This window comes from Sebastes umbrosus, chromosome 2, assembly GCF_015220745.1.
Source record: "Sebastes umbrosus isolate fSebUmb1 chromosome 2, fSebUmb1.pri, whole genome shotgun sequence".
NCBI classification, from domain to species: domain Eukaryota; kingdom Metazoa; phylum Chordata; class Actinopteri; order Perciformes; family Sebastidae; genus Sebastes; species Sebastes umbrosus.
The window spans coordinates 9,275,311-9,295,427 of NC_051270.1; the positions used below are offsets into that span (position 1 = coordinate 9,275,311).

At 41.9% G+C, this 20,117-nt stretch overlaps 1 protein-coding gene across 3 annotated transcripts in view; it reads left to right on the forward strand.

The window, feature by feature from the left end:
• Positions 1-20,117, forward strand: part of LOC119478058 (AT-rich interactive domain-containing protein 3B-like) — a 62,604-nt gene that overhangs the window by 17,583 nt on the left and 24,904 nt on the right. For all 3 annotated transcript variants that reach the window (XM_037752473.1, XM_037752465.1, XM_037752484.1), the window contains exons 3-4: positions 13,415-13,489; positions 14,171-14,243. In XM_037752473.1, the coding sequence (XP_037608401.1) occupies positions 13,415-13,489; positions 14,171-14,243 (148 nt within the window). The remainder of the gene's footprint in view (positions 1-13,414; positions 13,490-14,170; positions 14,244-20,117) is intronic.

Genomic DNA, 20,117 nt, shown 5'->3' on the forward strand with positions numbered 1-20,117 from the left:
TCATTACAGTTTTATCTTATCTGATCATATATAATGTACTTCACTGATGTGTGTGTGTGTGTGTGTGTGTATATGCTGAACTGCAGCATATAGTAGTATAAAGCAAGCATTTAATTGGGTTCTGTTTGTACCTCGAGGCGATCAGCAATTTAAATATCTAGTTTGACTGAGCATAATAATTTACCTGCCAAATATAATTTCTTCTTAAACCAGCTTATGCAGAAAGGTGACTTACAGAGTATACAACATGATCTGTGTTTGTAAACGTGGTTAGGTAGACTAAAGGTACGCTATATGTATGTTAATATATATTAGGGCTGTCAATCGATTTTTTCACATTTTTTCTATCTGTTCAAAATGCACCTTAAAGGGAGATTTGTCAAGTATTTAACACTCCTATCAACATGGGAGTGGGCAAATAGGCTTGCTGTATGTAAATATATGTATATTTTTTATTATTGGAAATCAATTAACAACACAGAATAATGACAAATATTGTCCAGAAACCCTCACAGGTACTGCATTTAGCATAAAAATGTGCTCAAATCGTAACATGGCAACCTCAAGCCCAACTAGCAACAACAGCTGTCAGTGTGTCAGTGTGCTGACTTGTCTATGACTTGCCCCAAACTGCATGTGATTATCATAAAGTGGGCATGTCTGTAAAGGGGAGACTCATAGGTACCCATAGAACCCATTTTCATTCACATATCTTGAGGTCAGAGGTCAAGGGAACCCTTTGAAAATGGCCATGCCAGATTTTCCTCGCCAAAATTTAGCGTACGTTTTTTTTTTAGCTTTAAAACAGAGCACGCTACAACCTAAAAATCACAAGTTGCGTTAAAGAAATTAGTGGCTTTAAAACAAATTTGCATTAACTATGACAGTCCTAATATATATGTTAGTGATCAACCGAATCACCATTAAGAATTTGATTAATCAAGAATATATAAACCAACAATTTGCAAAGTTGGCGCAACATGGTTTCAGAGGTGTTTTGGGATTTTCTTTTTTGCAGGTACAAGCACACTGAGCAACCATGACCAGAGCCTGTGATGCAGCATGTCATGGGTGTTTTTCCATAGGACAGGTATTGCACAATAAAGAAAGGCGATGGCTGTAACCAGAGCAATGTAGCTGCTACTTCTTTTAGCATTGCTCCCTTGCATTATTTAAAACTGATAAACCAACAAAAAAGACCAAACAAATGACTCACCATGCTCATAGTCTCAAAATAAAAGCCAGTAAGATCTGAGATCAGCGTATCGTCCATATAGCCATGGCACATTACTTTCTGGTCACATACAAGTACAGTGTTAATGAGAAATATGTTCTAATTTTTCAAAGCAGTCGAAAAAAGAAGTTCTAAGGTAGTATTTCACAGGACGGCTAACATTTTAAACCAGTGAGTTGATAGCTGCTGGCTAAAATTGGTTGCATAATGATTGCATAACCTCCACAGCAATGACACTCTGGATGTTTGTTTTCGTAGAATTTTGGCTCAATAATTTCCCCCACTAAGCATGAGTTTGGTTGTTCCTCTTCAAGGTTTTTGGGTGTCTCTGTTGTCTTTTGAGCGTCCAGTAGAGATGTAGTGGCTAGTTGGGCCCCTGGAGATGAGCTCCAGATGCATGACTGGCTGCATCATCCCAACCCGGGGTCCCTGGGGGGTACAGGCCTGTCAGAGGTGGAATGCCCCTGCACACTTAACGCTAGCTGAGAGGAAACAGATACCTTTCGGTTCTGAACGGAGAAATAGCTCCCTATCGATTAGTCTCTACAGAAAGCTGTGAATTGCGCTTATGGTTTGAACATTTGATACTGCCGATTCAGAGAGATAGTCATAACACTGACTTCTCTGATGGAGGAAACCCTGGGAATAACGGGACTGATTCCCCCCCCTCTGCCCCACCACCACCATACGCCAGACAAAGAAGTAATTTACCCATCTGACTGAGGGCGTTATGACCTCTGCCATTTCATATGTAATGAGATGTGATGTGTCCTAATAGCAGTGAAGGCGTTTTTGTTGATTGTGAATGTATCAAGTTCCCGGCGCTGTCAGTATAATGAGAATGTATATAAAGGCCTATCAGGTCTGTGTGATGTCTCCAGCTGCCATTAGCATGAGGGTGAAGTGGATGCTCGCGCTTTGAAAGATGTGAGATATGCAAGGTATTTTTAGCCAATGCTTTTAACCCAGAAGAAAAAGCTAATAGCTGCTTTGACCTGAATGCAGCTGTACAGCTTCTTGCTCAAAGCGGCGTTGAATACAAGGGGCCCCAAAAACAATGTGGTTTTATTGTACAATTCTTTTAGTGCTATGAGTATATGAATTTGTGTCTTTGTGAAATAAGTGCTTTGCATATTGGGGACAACTTAATATCTGTCACTGTACACTTCACAGAGCAAAGCTAATAGCTTCAAATCAAATTATCCGTGAGGGGTTACAGAGGGGGGCCCCATGCAAGTCTGTGCATAGTTTAGCTGAAAAACCATATTCTCTGAGGTCTAGTTTCTTATGGGCACGCCTGCAACACCACGGGAAAGGGTTAACTCATGGAGTACTGTATGTGGTGGCACAGATGTGATTCACTAAAATGTTTGCTCTGCCTGTGAAAGGCTCTTTGAACCAATGAGTGTGAACTTCTGGCCACACCAGCCTATAAACGTTGCATTTGTGTGAGGCAGCGAAAGGGGCCAGCTAGTGTAATGGGGGATGGGGCCTCTGCCTGTGGAATGTGGTGTCTTGGTGAAAGGGCTGGAGCTGAACAAATGCACTCAGTTTATTTGGCAAACCAGACTTGCTGGTCACCAACAGATATGTTTACCCAGGAACCAAATATGTAGATCCACCCCTTTCTTTCAGACATATGTCTTTCTTGTTTTTCTTCCTCTCTGTCTCTCTCGCTCTCTCTCTCCCCCTCTCTCTCTGTCTTTCAATTCATTTTTTCTATTTAAAAGTGGCTGTATTGACATGACAATGTTGCCAAAGCATGTAAATACAAACTATACAATTATAATACAAAGGGTAGGGTAAACAAAAGGGCTATTTATAAGATATATACAACAGATGATTGTTGCTCTCTCTCTCTCTCTGGTGTGAAATTGGATGAGGTGTGTTGATCAGTGTACATATGTTTTCTTCTGCATGTGTCTGCCTGCCTGCCTATTTTCATTCTCTTTCTATCTGTGCACCCCCCCCTTCTTTTTTTCCCTCTGTTTCTCTTTTCCAGCTTTGTAATTGGAGTGATTAATGGAGGGAGGGGTGGTCTTGCCTGAAGGCCTGTTTTCAGTGGCCTGTTTAGAGGTGCTGAGGCCGGGGCAGGTAGCAACACGTTCTGCCCCTGGACGTTTAGCCCCTCGTCCCTGCCACTCCGTCTGTTTCCCCCCCAAAAGCCAGAAATCAGTTCCAGCTACAAACATGACCGTACAGTCAGAGGCAGGCATGCCCATGGGTCCTGTTCTCTGCTGCCGGCAGGGCTCTCATGTGATATGTGACCTTTTTTATGCTCCATAATAATTCTTAATGAGAGCAGGGAATCAGTAGTGGATCTGTTTGTAAGTAGGTCCTCGACCATATGTTCCCGAGTGGCAGTGAGATTTACTTCCCTCTCGTCGCACATGGAATTACGATTAGCCCGAGCCTTTGTTGGTGGTAGCGTATGGGCAGCTCACCATGCGATCTTTTACAGTAGTTAGCAGATAAAGGACGCCATCCACTCAGCCCAATGCGCCCGCCCCTCACCCATCAACCCCTCCCCACGGCGAGAGCCACTATAAATGATTCCTGGAGTCCCGCTGTGGGATCAAGGCCCCATTATTTGATTTGGATTAGAGATTGCTGCCCCCCACAATGCTCGTTTATACAGGCATGCTGAGAGGAAGCAGATTCGCTTTCTTAGAAAGACTAAAGACATCTTGTTCTTGAGTAGATGAGGAAACCGGTTTAATACTGTATATGTAATCAGCTTTAATCACAGATCCAGTTCTCTTCACAAATAAGTGTACAAAACTATAACCTATAAAGCCGTCTATCTCAGGTCACTATAGTACATTTTAGAAAACTCATAATTATAAACTTCAGAGAAGGAAGTGAGATTTCGCTCTGTCTCCGTGGTGATTGCTTTTCTAGTCAAATGTACAAAATAAGCATCCGTTTAGTCTCTTTTTTTTTGGCTACTCGACATTTATCACTATTGGCTCCGATCCAGATTTCTGCTGGAAGCCTTGATTGTGATTAAATTACTGGTGCTGTGTCTGTTTAAAAGATTTCCCTTGCTGAACTGTTTTGACAGGCAGCAATTTAGCTAAAAAAGATTAGTCCGGGAATGAGATGTTAAGAGTACCTGTGGGATGAGAGGGGCTCTCCTGTGAGGTCCTGTTACTGGTGTACAGGAATGTCGGTGATTTTCACTAGTCACCCTCCCTCCTGTGTCTGTATTCTGGCAGAGCTCGCACCCAGAGCACAGTGACATTTTGTTACCCTTGATTTACTAGCGGGGGTTGCCATAGGGATTTTGCTTTGTATGTGCATGTATTTTGTTTACATTGAGGATAGGTGTGGCTGTTCACACATTTTTCTTCTAAGATAACTGCAATTTGATGAGGGTTTCCCATGGAAACCGTCTCTGTGTTAGTCAAAGTTAGGGTGTGTTGTTGGAGGTGAAGGGGTTAGGTCACCCTGGGAGCTGTGATCCTGCCCTCATCTCAGTTTCCCTGGCGTGGCGGTAGATGACTGAGGATGATGAGTATTGACGTGTGCTGTGAGATTGCGTCCGGAGGGGGCTGGGGGGACTTCCCTGTGTTTGCACATCCAGGGCTATTGATTTGGCTCCTGTTCAATGGCTGTGGCCCAGGGGACTAGGTCTGCAGTGTGTAGCTGTGCAGGGTGGGACACAGAGAGCCATGACAGTAGCTCGCAGTGGGAAGACAGGGGTTATGGGTTCGGTTCAGGGCTAACAGGGCTCTAATATGGCACGTGCCTCCCTTCATTAGGCCTTGTTTAGGCTGCAGGATTTAAATGGCAGGCTGCAAAACAACAACAACTGTGTTTTAGGTGTACTCCACATTTTAGATGAGCCAATGTGTCACTTTTTTTTTTTTTTATGCCATCCAGCCTGTTGTATTAAAATGACCTACTTCACATAGGTTCAATGCGGCCTACACAGGATGCAATTGGCTGCTGATTAAGGCTGCACGATATGTCATACATGTCATGCTACAGCTGCTTCTGCTGTTGACACAAAAGGAAAACTTGCATGGTATTCATTCTATAAGACTCATTCAGTGTCTACCATTAATTACCTACAGTTTAGGTAGGCACGCCCGCCCCAGTTTCATAATGAACCGTATATATTTTTACACTTCTCAACGGGTGGGGTCGGAGTCTGCCTGGGGCATTCAACTCGTAGTAGTAGGATCCCGTCCCTCCCCGGATGCATTTCCTCGATGGCAGTGCGCTGCAACCGCCTCTAGTAGGTCGGCTTGCAAAGGCCCAGGGTGAAGGTGGCTCGCGGCTCCAGCTGTTAGCTTTACAACACCCCTCGCCCGGACATTGCTTCTTCCCTGGGCTGTGGACTGCTCGCTGCCCCCTCTCTCCCTGCGCTGATGGATGGGGGAAACACAAACCCCGTCTCGTTAAGCATGCGTTGGGGTGTGACATTTTTTTGCCATGTTATCACCATCCATATCTATGCAACCATTGCGTTTATGATTATTTACAAGAGTACTAAATTGTTGACCTAGCCTCTTAATTTTGCCCTCAAAGTGCATGAGATTGATGTATTAAATGTATTAAATTCCTGTATTTTTTTCATATCGCGATATACATGAATATCGCAAAAAAAAACTAATGTCAGTTTTTTCCAATATCGTGCAGCACTACTGCTGACCTTTTTCAAAGCGTGTGTGGAAATTTACCTGATCCAGTTTTCCCCCTTTTATTATTATCTTGAGATTATGCCTAAAGTGAGTCTAACACAATGAGTATTTTCTTAGCTCAATGGGTGCCATTTGAGCCCACTCAACCTCCTACTGGAAGAGTGAGGGCAAATCACATGATGCTTTTATTAAGAACAAGCCTCTTCATCTAATAACCGCTCCACTATCAAATTGGAGAAGTGCTGTCAACATCCTGAGCAATCAATGTCATCCATCCCCCACTCCCCAAGCAGCAGCCATTAACCCTTCTTGTTCCGGCATGCCTGGCCTCACTAAAATGGTGGCTGTACTCCAGACATCTTTCTATAATGGCTGCGTAGAATTTACCCCCGAGCTATGCATCGACATTCAAATAGGAGCGTGTTGCGTCTTTTGTCCGGTGCAGATGGAGGGATATGCAAAGAATGTCAACTTGTTGCAGACGGAAGATGGCCCGCTGTATACAATAATGGCACATGAGTACACACTCTGGATGGATTTCACAACTGTGGAGCACTCAAAATGTGTTAGGGAAAAGGAGCCAAATATTACTCATCTGTAAAACGAGAGAACTGATTCAGGTACAGAGGTACTGTGTGTCTGTCAATGTGTGGACAGCTTTTTCTCTCCCCCGCCCCCCCTGGCGTTGACCAGCTACAGCTCACTTCTGGTCATCTACCTTATTCTTATCCCTAATTTGGCTCTGTGCCAGTCAGTCACGTACGGCCATAATGTGATTAGGCCACCCACCGCCTGGCCAGTAAACCTGCTAACAGCATGAGAGAGAGACAGAGAGGAAACATGGGATGCTTAAACATATGAAGGCTTCTGTTCATCCTACAACCTGCACACACACTAGCATATGCAGGCAATGCATATACATAGACACACAGACATGTTTAATGCTTTATTTGAATATTATAATTTCATTTGACCTAACTGAATTGTAGTTTGGATAAATATTAGGGCAGGGAAGATTCACCTATCTCCCGTTTCAGTACTATCTCAATACTTGGGTGTCGATTCGATATGTATTGCAATTTTTAAGTATTGCGATTCAATATTGTGATTTATTGCGATTTTTTTTAAAAAACTTTTTCAACACTAGACCATAGGCGAAAGTTGAATCATACACTTGTAGGGACTTTTGCCTTGGAAAATATCTAAATTAATACAGTAAGAATGTTTGATTTTCAGCATGTATTGTATGAAGTCAGAGATATCCTGAAGTCAAATATATCAGTCATTGTCAGGAATATATATATGGGTGCTCTACAGTTGCAGCATCAGTTGATTTGACCACAGAGATGTGAGTGACTGCTGGCTTGATCGCACGTTACCTCAATACGATAATGTTTCCTGTCCATGACAGAGTTAGCATGCAGCTTTAGCCGTGATGTCTAGTTCTGCTTTTCCTGGCAATGTGTGAAACTCAAAGTGTTTCCGTACTTCACTGTCTGTGTAGTGTTTACCACGTTGGATTTAAAATGAGAGGGTGCAGGTCGTATCCACGCAGACACTCTGCCGTTTTCTACTTTTTCATTTCGGCTCGCAGCGGCCGGCTGTTGTTTGTTTTCGAACGAAACAGATATGACGTCACGTTACTCAGACTACAACTATACACGTGGTAACTGCCTTCTACCTTCGCATAGACTCAAATGAAGCAAATACAGTATATTGATTCTGGCATCAAAAAATCTATTTCAAAATTGTAAAGAAAATAATCACGATACATATGTGAAATTATTTTTTTTCCCACCCCTAATAAATCTGCTCTCTAATATGTAGCTTTAAGACATGTTAAATGTAGGTCTATACTATACTGCAGTAACAAAGGCACTTATAATACACATACATAAACATAAAAGCATGCTTTAAGCACTTCATTTGAAACAATTATTTCAGGCATGCCGAGCCTTTACGCCCCGGTCATGAATGTAGGTAGGGTGTGGGAATATCTTTTTTTAAAGAAGTCATGTCTGAGTGGAGCTCTGGATGTGATGAAGGGGCTGAGGTGACTGATCATAAGGAGTGGCCCAAAACATCAGTATCCACTCTAACTTGACAAAAAAGCAACATAGTGTTAACATTCCTCAGCTGACCAAGGTCCCAATTCAAGAGCCAACATGTCTATTCATGGTTAACGGCCCCCATGTTCCAATTACTGGGCTTTTTTTGAACCAGCCAGAGAAACAGACTGTTTTCTATAGATGAAACTGAACTTATTTGCGTAATGACAAGTGACAGCAGAATTACACTCCTGGACCCACAAGGAATCATTGGTAGTTGTCCCAACAGTCCCGTTGAGATCCAAGAGTTTAATATCAAAAGCATCTACATCCAGTCAGCCACATGGTGCAGTCGTGTCTTTGTTGCAGATGCCTGATTGGTTGTTGGTTAAAAGAATAAATAACTTTTTAAAGTGTCTTAGTTCATACTTATTTAATAATATAGTAGTTTGGTTTTATCTTCAACTCCATCTATCCTTTTCATCATACCAGCCATTCAGCCTGAGCCCTCTACAGTTGAAGAGGACAATCTGACTGAGTCCTTGTTCAGTACAAGTGAGCACTCCACTCTAAAGTCAAAAGTGATACTACGGTAGTCACTGGTGTGTCTGTTGGATATGTTGTTTTGTTTAAATTGCCATTATGTGCTAGGGGTGGGGGGAAAATATTGATTCACCCATGTATCGCGATTTTTAATTATTTTTTTTTTTACGATTTTCAAATTATTTTTTTTAATGCCAGAATCAATATATTTGCTTCATTTGAGTCTATGTGGAGGTAGAAGGAAGTTACCACTTTTATTGTCGTAGTCAGAGTAACATGACGTCATATCCGTTGCGTATCCTTCAACCAAAACCAAAGCAAAACCGCAGCAAGCCGAAACAACAAAGTAGACAACAGCAAAGGGTCCGCGTGGATACGACCTGCACCTCACATTTTAAATCCAAAGTGGTAAACACTACACATACAGTAAAGTATGGAAACACTCATGGTTTCACACATCGCAGAAAAAGCAGAGCTAGACATGATTTCTAAAGCTGCATGCTAACTCTGTCGTTGGTAACGTTATCGTATTGCAGTAAAGTGCTGTCAGGCCAGCCGTCACTCTCATCTCTGTGGTCAAATGGGCCTTATTTATATATTATCTTATTTATATTTATATATATATGTGTATATATATATATATATATATATATATATTCACCAGAAGAGTAAAACATTACATGTCCCTTATAAATTAAAAAGAAAATACCATTAATTTGTGAGGGAAATGTCTCTTATTTATTTTTATTCTTTGAATTTTGGGTTGCTGGAAAAAATTTGCATAATTCCTGACAATGACTGATATATTTGACTTCAGGACATCTCTGACTACATACAGTGCATGCTGAATATCAAACAATTTTACTGTATTGGTTTAGATGTTTTCCAAAGTAAAAGTCCCTAGAAGTGTATGATTCATCTTTTTCCCATGGTCTAGTGTTAAAAATCGCAATAAACCATAATATTGAATAGGAATATCAATACTTAAAAATTGCAATACATATTGAATCGGCACCCAAGTATCGTGATAGTGTTGAATCGGGAGTGTATGTGAATTGTCCCAGTCCTATTATGTGCAGGAGTATGTGGATAGGAAATTGCAACAGATGGTTGAATAATCTATCGCTGCAGAGAGCAGATAATGCGTTGATCATTTTCACACTATTAATTTTGTCTTCGTCTCCCACCTTGATCTACAAACACCAACAATTTAAAGTAAGTTTTAAGTATCTCAGATTTGCTGTAATAGACTTGAACTTTGTAGTACTTATTGTACTGAGCAAGGATTAAAGATTTGGTCCCTGTAACTGCAATGAATGCACAATGAAGAAAAATCATGACGACTGCCAATATGACATCTACAGTATGTGTGTTATACATGATCAGTGAGAGAAAAAGTTCTGAAATACAGTTTTGTAAAATCTGTGGTAATTTCATTCATTTTAAAATGGGACAGAAATGATCCAGTTGTGTACCAAATCGTGTTAATCATGCGCACCTCAGAAAATGCAGCTAAAGCAGAGAAGAGGATGGAGCGGGAAGCCAAAGTCTGACACTGACTGGACAGCAGTGTCCTGTCACTTAGACCTTTGTTCTCAGCTGATGTCAGGATCACCTTGACCCCCGCGCTCCCATAACACCGTCTCCCTCGGGGAGGCATTAGTGTGTGTAGGTGTGGGTGTGTGCATATGGTTTTCATGTAAACACATTTGTGTTCACCAAATGCAAGGTACACACTACACGAGAATCAAGCTGATTTATGGCCCGATTCAGCAAAGCCTCGACTTTTTTTGATGGTTCTAAAGATTATCTTGCCAGGTATTCCTGTGGTGTGAAGTATGCTAAGAGTGTTTTTTACATCCCCCGATCTGCTCGGAAGTCCATGCTCGCCGCACCGATTTCAAATCGTAAATATTATACATGTTCAATATTTACAATCGGATCTCCTGGTGCGTGTGGGGAACCCCGAGGACACCCGATGACGCAGTCATGTGGGAGAAAACGATAGCCAATTGAGAACCAAGCAGACTGAAGAAGGAAGGACAACAACTGCCATCATGACGGCCGCGGCTAATGCATGAGCTAATACACACGTGAAGCATAAAGTAGTAGTAACATGGACCTCAGAAATGGTGGACCAACTTGTTGATTTGTGGGAAAAACGCAAGTGTTAATTTAACATGTCTCCATGACTTCATCCATTATTTTTATTTTTTCTGCGTGAATTTTCAGTACAAAGTTGTGCAAAAGCAAACATTGCTAATTCTTCCTGCCCATTGTCCGCCACGTTTGTTCATGTTTGTTCATGTTTGTTCATGTTTGTTCATGTTTGATCGCGTAATTTCTGTTTATTTAGTCAGGACTCTTGTTGTTCTTGAATGGAGTCTGTTAGTGTGTGGTATGCTGCTGTTTTGGCCAAATTGTTGCTCTCCATACACTACAGGAACAAAACTGTTAAATTGAATGTAACATGTTGTTATGTGTGGGGTCTCTCACATTTTCTAAATCTGTTTGATTTTACAAGCAACTATTGTCTGTTCATTTGTAGTTACATCTGATTCTGGTGCGCTAGGAGTGAATTGTAGTGTTGGAGGACTCATAGTAATTTACTTGATCTGGTAAATTATAGAATGTATTAGACATCATAAATCACTAAACACAGTTCACAGTTAATAGAACTATCAGTGAGTCCTGTACGTACACACACGGGTCATACTGTTGTTGCAAATATTCTCCATAAATACTTTTTGATCTTAAGAGAGTTAAGGGTTTATCAGCCGAGACATTCACACTCACACAGGTTTATTTTTTATTACGAACTGGTATTGATATTCTGAAGAAGATTTGCAGAGCACACTTAACTTGCTAACAAGCAGAATGACGGCGTTTCCCATGTAGCTTTATGGCTCCTTGTTTGGTTAATGTCAGTAAGATTACACAGAGTGTGTTGACCTCTGGGCCATTGAATAGGGAACATCCAGCATGTATAAAAGGTGCCGAATGCAAAGTTTTTGTTCATGCAAGAGCAAGCATGTGAGATTATACATGGCTGCAATCTGAATTATCTTCTGTTATAATCATTTATAATGGTTAAAGGTTAACAGAGGTGGTCAGATTGAGTGCAAAGGTCTATATGGCCTCCAAATGTACTATACGGTATATTTACCTTCACATGACGATCCTTTTGTAATCTCTATGACATACTATGGATAATGTAAGTTGACAGCGGAATGCATTTTTCACGAGGAATGAGCTGCTTGTAAACTGATTTAACACAAAATATCTGCTGAGAAGCCAATGTGATGAAACAACAGCTTATTTTAAAAATGGATAGAAGTCTGTCTTTTGAGAGGATAGCAACCTGCTGGTACGTATGTCTTTGAACATTTGAACATTGGACTTCAAATATTAGTTTTTCCATACTGAAAGGGCTGTCCTCGACCAAAGAAATTATTTGACGACTAATTGATTAGTTGATTTAATCGACAGATCTGGAAAAAATTAGGTTCTCCACCAAGAGTCACACAAAAGCACCACTTCAGGTTTTGTTTTTACCAGAGATGTGCTCATAAGGAAATAAGTCATTCAGCATGAAGCATAAAAAATTACTAATCAACTAAAAACATCATTGTCGACTAAGACCGAAACGACCAATTATCGACTAAGTGGGAGCAGCCCTACTGGAAATGTAGCATTTTGGAACTCATCAGACATTCATACTAGTTTGAAAATACAACTTTTCACTTTTATCGATCATGTCAATATGCAAGTTAATTTAAAGATGACTATTTTGGAGACTCTTTAGTTGTGATGTGTAAGTAGCAGATATCTCATTTTGTAACAAAAGTCTCCATGCATTAACTCTACCCTGAAACATGCCATTTGCAGTGGGCTTGCAAGTTGATGGCTGATGAGTATTTGTTTAGGGAGCATGAATGTTGACAACCGTTACACGTACAGAGAGTGAGAGGGTGAAAATGACTTGCTCTCAGGGGCCTTGACAACCTTTGCCCTCCCGGCTCTCGTTTCAGGCCTTGTAATTGCCACTGACCAATGGGCTCCCGTTTGAAACTAGACCCTGTGCTGCAGCTATTAACGTCCCCCTCCAAACGGATCTTGTTTTGATTCCTGATGCTTTTATAGGTTTTGTCTTTAGGAGACATTCCTGGTCGGCACATACCATGCACCCCTTTCTGCCCCTATTTTCCTTCCTTCCCGTCTTGTGGGGCCATCGTCCCCCCCCCCCCCTCCTGCACTCACAAACATACACACAGCCATGATCGGCCTTTGTAAATGTGTGTGTGTGTGTGTGCACGCTAGGGCTACTGACCAGCCCGCCCTCCCCTGGCCCCTCCTGACAGCCAGCTACACTCCATGAACTTGGCCACCCGTCACAGCTGCGTTAAGATTGAAGGATGGGGGGCCCTTGTATCCAGCTGGGTCGGAAGACATGGGTGGGGGCAGGGCAGGCCCAGATGCAGATGGTTTAGGTCAAATGGAGATGTTTGAGGATGAAGGGGGAGGGGGACACAGGAGCTCAGGGGCACAATAACTCCAGAGGTTACTCCTTCAACCTCTGGAAAAATGCACTCTTGGAGTTTGAGTATATATATTAGTTTTCATGTGTCATGTGATGGTAGCTCTTGTAACTAGCTTAGAGTTTACTCCGTTATTTTAGTCTAACATTAACTTTTTGACCTACAGTACAGTCGGTGTCAACCTGACCGGGTCTTTGCAGCTAGAAATTAAACTTAAGAAAAACATATCGGAGGTCAAACTCCATTCTTAAGAATTACAAATGTGCAGCTGCATCAGTGGTGGAACCAGGCAAAGTCCCCGGTCACCACTACCCCACTTCAGACTGGATCCTCTCTGTAGGTGTTTGTAACCATTTTCTGTTTGCTGACCATATTGGTGTGTTTCTCTCCTGTCTCTTGTAGAATGGGAGTGCAGGCTGGGCGGATGAGGCTGACAGTAACAGAGGAAGAGGAGAGGCCTCCAGAGACTTTGCTAAGGTAAGCGTTTGGAGATCACCGGGTAGCTTCAGTGGGTTCAATCATTAGACAACCAAAAAGCCTTTGCACTAATTACATAACAACATTCACTCTTATGAAAGTCAAACTAGTGGGAATTGTGAATAGGTTAACCTTTTTGAAACATTGTCCAAATGCAGAGCTATAAATATATCTCCGTGGCCCTGAAACTCCAAGACTGACGGATGCATTGTTTCATGTTGCCTCACCTCTTCTGTTAAACGTTGCACTTGAGCACACCACAAAGATAACAGCTAACGGTCAGCTGGCCGTTGATATGCATGTATGTTCTGTGCCTTTGTGAGAACATTGCAGAGACGAACAAAACAAACTAGCCAACAGTTTTCACGCTGCTGTGAATCTGATTAAACAGTAAAAATAGAGAATATGTCTGATACAAATGTTGCAATTTAAGGGTTTTTCTGTGCTTCGTTCTGGCATTATCAGCCTGTGGTCTTATTTTGGAAGAAGAGAAGAAAGGGCAGAGACAAAAAAATAAACAGCACAATTAACCTGAACAGCCACATAGCACAGACATATAACATGCTGACGACTAGAGCCCACAGGGCCAGAGACACACAGCAAGACCTTCAGGCGACATGCAGTGCTCAACTGACAAGTTGGTGCAGCGTGGCTCTAATAAGCTTCTGTTTTCTCTTTCAGTTGTATGAACTGGACAATGACCCCAAAAGGAAGGAGTTTTTGGATGACCTCTTCACCTTCATGCAGAAACGAGGTAAGACTCCTCTCCAGAAATCCACATTATATTAAGGAGCAGCTGCTTCTTCACTTGAGCCCTCTGTAGCACAGACTTTCTTTTACTTGCGGTTTGGCATACACTTTGGAGGTTGAGTTGCGATTAATGAATTCTCTTAAGTACATTGGCATCCCTTTTCTACAAACATGTTTCCCTTAGGAGTTTTTTATATATTACAGTTTAGTGAAAATGGAGTTGATGTTGAAGTGTACTTTGTCAGTGGGTTCCTGATTGTAAATGTCTTGGTTTAACTCTGTGGGTTCAGGCTTTATATCCTGTAGACGGTTCAATATAAGTTTTAATTGGAAAAACTACTCCTATGATTTTGTAACGAGGTGTTTACAGTGTTTTAAATCCTATATTTCTGTTAAAAGTTGCCACAAATGTGACATTGGTTGGAGTTAATTTCCCTCCCTCTGCCTATGTGGAAAAAGCAAATACCACATGACTTCCATTTCTTAAGAGTCATTTCCTGTCTCAGTGTGAGGAGGGGTTGCTATTTTTTTTAACAGAGCATCTGGAATTTCACTACAGATTGATTGGTGTAATGCCTACGGCACAAACGCTTTATTTGGTCATACAGTTGTTAGAGCCCATACGATCCGAGCAAAGGATAAAATGTACACATATAATACTTATTTACTTTGTAGCTTTGGTGTTCCAAATGTATTTGCTTGTCCGGTGGATGTCAAGTGTGCTATGTCACTGATCAACTCAAAAAAAGAAAAAATGCTGTAACTCTCACTGGCTAAGAAATCCTTTACTAATTCCCTTCCCCAGAGTAAAGGCTTTAAGGGGTCAGCAGGTGAGATCAGCAGGTGAGATCTGCCCCCGTTGATCCTGTGTTTCTGCAGCAGCAGAGCCAATAGGATCTGGAAGTGACCTAACTTATTTAGTTGGCCAACAGCCGGGGAGGCTCAGCCGACCGCGTGCTGCTTTGACACTGCCTACAAGACCTCTCTGACCAGGGCAGCTAATGCACTTAGGCTTCTATCAGACAAATCTGTTGCCAACAAGTTACATGGCTTGAGCAATACCTCCCAAGGTGAATCACAATGTTATTACAGTGGTGCATACTTTACATTATGTTTTGGCAGGCCGTGATGGGTGATGATGGTCTGTGAGCGTGTGTGTGGTTCATACTTCATTATGTTTTGTCACAGGCTATGATGGGTGATGCGTTGTACGCGAGTGTGTATGTGATGCATAGTTTGTTTTGTCAGACTGTGACGGATGATGATGGTGCGTAAATTTGCGCAGCCGGGCCCGTGTGCATCGACATGCGTGTGTGTACTTTGAACGCATACGCCGGCGAGCTCACGTTCACGAGAGAAGCAGCTTCCGAGCGGTGGTCTGGTCTTAGCACCCGGGGGTCTTGTTTGGAGGGTGATGAATTAAGCCGAGTCGGAGAGAGAGGGAGGGACAGGATCTGTCAGGGCCCTGTTAGCATCTCTGTCCAGTGGCAGACGCCGGGAGTGGTTGGCTGACCCTTTACTCACGCTGGTCAGACGGAGAAATCCATCAAGCTGACTAAAATGCCACCTGACAGCAGATAACTGGCTGATTACAGTGTGCCATGTCACATGATTTTCACTGAGTTTGCATTTATTTAGGGAAAAAAAAAATGTGTTGACTTTTAAGTGAAAACAAAGCTGAGCAAATATGGAATGAATTATAGGTCTGCACAATTTTATCTAAATTGCAATTTGGCCTACTGCAATTTTCAAATAGCAGGAGGCGCAATATTTGATAAATGTGTGTCAAAATACCATTTTAACTAAGATATTGTGGTGCTGCAGAGATGTCCTAGGCTACAGATTATATTCTACAGACTTAGTAAATCATCTTTGTTTGGTACAGATCCCCGCAAAAATCACACCATAATTATTTTAATATCTTTTTTCAATGCAAATAAGAATAATGAATAGCATTCCCTCTAATATCTATATTGCAATATTTATTGCAATTAGATCATTATTCAAAATCTCTCAGCCCTAATTATAACATTTGTTTAAAAAAAAGAGAGATACAAATTAGCTTGTAGAAACCCCAAAGTCCCACCTCAAAGAAAAGAAAACATAACTGATAACAATTTGAAAAAACTCGTCATTTACATTTTGTTTAATGTGTTTAGCTGCATTACATTTCCTGAGTGAATTATAGTTAGTGCATCTGGAATCGGCTTGCATGGATCAAGTTCCTGTATCATCATCGGTGCATGTGACCAGCAGCGAGGAAGTGCAAGGGTCAGTGGCCAACAACAGTTGTAACAAATATTACTGTTTCTCCAGAGTGCTCATCTATAATAGACAAGTGCGAGGTGAAGGAAATAGAATATGGTGAGAGGTGGAAGTAGGTTTTTTTTATTTGAGTGGGGAAGTGAAAGGGCACCAGAAAAACAATTACATTCTCGTAGTTATGAGTGGAAAGGTTAGAATTAAACTGCCATGGCTACACTGTGCTTCAAGTGTGGATGCAAGATATGACGGGGAGGTTGCTATTTGCATTAGAGGCCTGATGTAAGCATTGTGCGGGAGGGTAGGGTATAATTTCAGCTCCTCTAGAGTGAGTTCTTCACCCCTCCCTTAAGACAAGAGGCACTTGGCTGACCTCTGCTGTCTCTCAAACCAGTATCCTAATCACAGGGAACAAATTGCTTGGTTGGACTCCCTTTTTGCTGTTAGTGCCAAGAGTATAAGCGATGAAGAGCGAGCCCTGCTAAGCTCTTGTTAATGGCTCCCTCTAATTACTGTGCGTTTACTCCTCCTTCTATTTCACTACATAGATATCGAGTCAAGATGATTGCACTTTTTTTTTTTTTTTTTTTTAATGAAAGAGTACTTTGAAAGCCTTTTTAATTTAATGTTATTATGCGAAAGAAGGAGGGATAAGTGAACGGTGATATGGCCTCTTCATTTGACTGACCCTACGAGCAGAATGCTTAAAAACACTACCTCATTTTGTGAGGCAGATTGGTTGGAGAGAGACAAATGGTGAAGTGCTTTTCCCACCTCATCGTGGGGCCTCCAGGCCTTGAGAGGAAAGCAACAGCGGAAGGAAAACTTACGAGGGATTCCCATTTCCTGCCTCCGCGCTTAAAAACAGGCACGTGTGTGTGTGTGTGTGTGTGTGACTGTTAATGGTTGAGGAATTTTAGCAGCTGTCCTAAAGCCTGTCTGTGCGTAAAGGGGCCCATTGATGGGCTCTGCATCACAGAAATGGCAGAAGACACGCATACAAATCCTCTCTACCTTTACTTCCTTGGCGCTTATTTATTCACTGACTACTTCAACATCCATCGCAAGGCCCCTTTCGCTTTCACCGTTGACCTCTGCACCATTTGTTGCTCTTAATGTTAAAGAAGAAGCTCAGCTCTGTTCTACTGGAGAACCTCCTGTCATTGGCTGCAGATCGAAACTAATGGCCGGACATGTAAATGTAATGTAAATACACTAGGACTGCTCACATTGGAAGAGTGTGGGTGGAGGATATTAGCCTTCACGATTTACACCGACATCACCGTCCATCATATCCATTACAGGTTTTGCTTGCTTCACGCCCACTGGGAGCGCAGAGAAAAGCTTCGACACCATTAACCACCTCAAAGGTTTCGGTTAAGCAGATGGGCGAATGTTTGTTTTGGCTTGACACCCGGCCACTTTCTCATTTAGGGATGGGGGTTCGGGGGCAGGAGGTGGGGTTGTGAAGAGGTAATCGAGGGGGGGGAGCAGTGAGTGAGGCTGCGGGAGCTACGGGTGTGCAATAAAGGAAAAAAAAAAAACGAGGAAGAAAATAAAAGAGTGATGCAGCCAACTGCCTGTCAGCGCTGTCCACTTGAGATGATTAATGGCCGCAGGCTGTGATGGACAGAGCCAGAGAGAGAGAGAGGCGCTCCTGTTCAGTGAAATCACCAGTCGACAAGGGAGGGGGGTAAAGACAAGTGTTTTAGCTTCTTCTACTGCAGCCAGAAAACCCCACACGTCGCGGTCAGCAAAGGCTAGATCCATCCCAGTGTGACACTCTTAATGGGAAGTGTAGATTCAGCTTAAGAGGGATCACATGGTGTTCTATCGCTGCTTTAGAGCTATTTTCGGGGACAATCCCTCCATAGTAGATTTAGGTCTGCTAATAGTAATAAAGTGGTAAGCCGGACTTGTCTGTGCCGTTTAAGTTGCAGTGGTCTTGATGGGGCTGGAGAAAGAGGTACAGAATTAGAGGAAGGAGTAGGAGGGAAGGAAGTGGAGATAATGATTATAATGAAGATGTCTCATTTAGCTCCACAGTTAAACCTGCTGGCAGCAGCTCTGCTCTGTTTGCTCCCATAAATCTTCACTGTGTGGCTGCCAGGAATGTTTTCAGGGGCCTTTTATCAAAATGGCATACATTGGCTTTTGTTTGGCCAAAATTGAGCAAGTCAATATTTTAGTGTCATACAGTATGTGTCTAGGGGGGAAAACAGCATAGTATCACGATATTTTGCATGGCAATATTGTATCGATACTCAGACATCAAATATCCATCTTTTATTATATAAACTATTAACCTCTAAACGATCCGACGACCGCTATTCTGTTTTTCAGAGGTTGTAGTGGGCTCAGTCTTAAAGCTAGAGTGAAGCTACTGGTATCATATGAAACTAGAAAGCCGAAGGAATCATGCCATATTAAGCTTGTTGGGAAGAACGCTAAATAACGCTGCAAAGTTGCGCTAAATTTAAGCGATGAAAAACTGGCATGGCCATTATCAAAGGGGTCCCTTGACCTCTGACCTCTGACCTCTGACCTCAAGATATGTGAATGGAAACGCTGAGATAAATAGAATGAAAACTGGATCTTATTAGATAAAAGTAGAGTAGTAGTAAAGTAAGTATCGTGATAATATTGTATCGCGGGGCCTCTGGTGATTCCCAGCATTAGCATTTTAGCACTTCCGGTTCCCTCGTCTCGAAGTCGATGTTTTTTCTTTTTTAATGAGTTTTTAGTTAGATGCCTGAAATAAGGTCTGTGGTGGGTTTTTAAAGTTTTATGTAAGGGATAATGTACAGCAAGCTGGTCATTCACAACAATGACCCGCCAGCGGTACATTATCCCGCTTATTACACAGCAACTTACTTAAGAAATCAATAATTTGACACACAAACGGTCCGTCATAGTCCGAGATCAGAACTGTGCCCACAGCAACGGTCTGTTATACATAGCAACGGTCTGTTATAAAGAATTAACAGACCATAGAACGCTGTGGTTGACCAAATCAGGATAGAGTATTCAACAAAGCCGTGTAATAATCTACGATAAAAAATACGTCATTAAGACGTTAATATCCCACTCTTGAATTTTGAAGCTTTTACGGTTCTTAACAAGTGGCTAAATGAGACTACTAAACGTCATCACGCCGACTTCTCTGCCTTTACAGCCTCGTTGTGTATACTCGAGCTCATGCGACCGTGGTGTATTTTGTTTATAGCCTAACGTTAGATTTTTACTTCTGGCGATTGCATCCATGCTTCAAAAATCATAGAAGTGGCGTTCATTTGTGAAGATTATCTTGCTGAACAAAACGTGTAAGTATCATAAACTTGTCTTTGCTGCAGAGTTTATTTTCTGCAATAATCCAGATTTTAGTGGAATAATCCCATTGGATTTTTTTTGAGGGAACCAGGGAACCAAAAATACGTCATCCCTGGAGAGCTCTGTCCTTCAAATCTTATTTTCCTTCACTGAAATATATATATATATATTTTTAACTGCTATTTTTTGTTTTCAACAGACAAGTTAAGAAGGTCAGACCACTCATATTTGGAAAAACCCAGAAAAACATGATTTGCATAAAAACAAATTAAATTAGCTCTGCCTG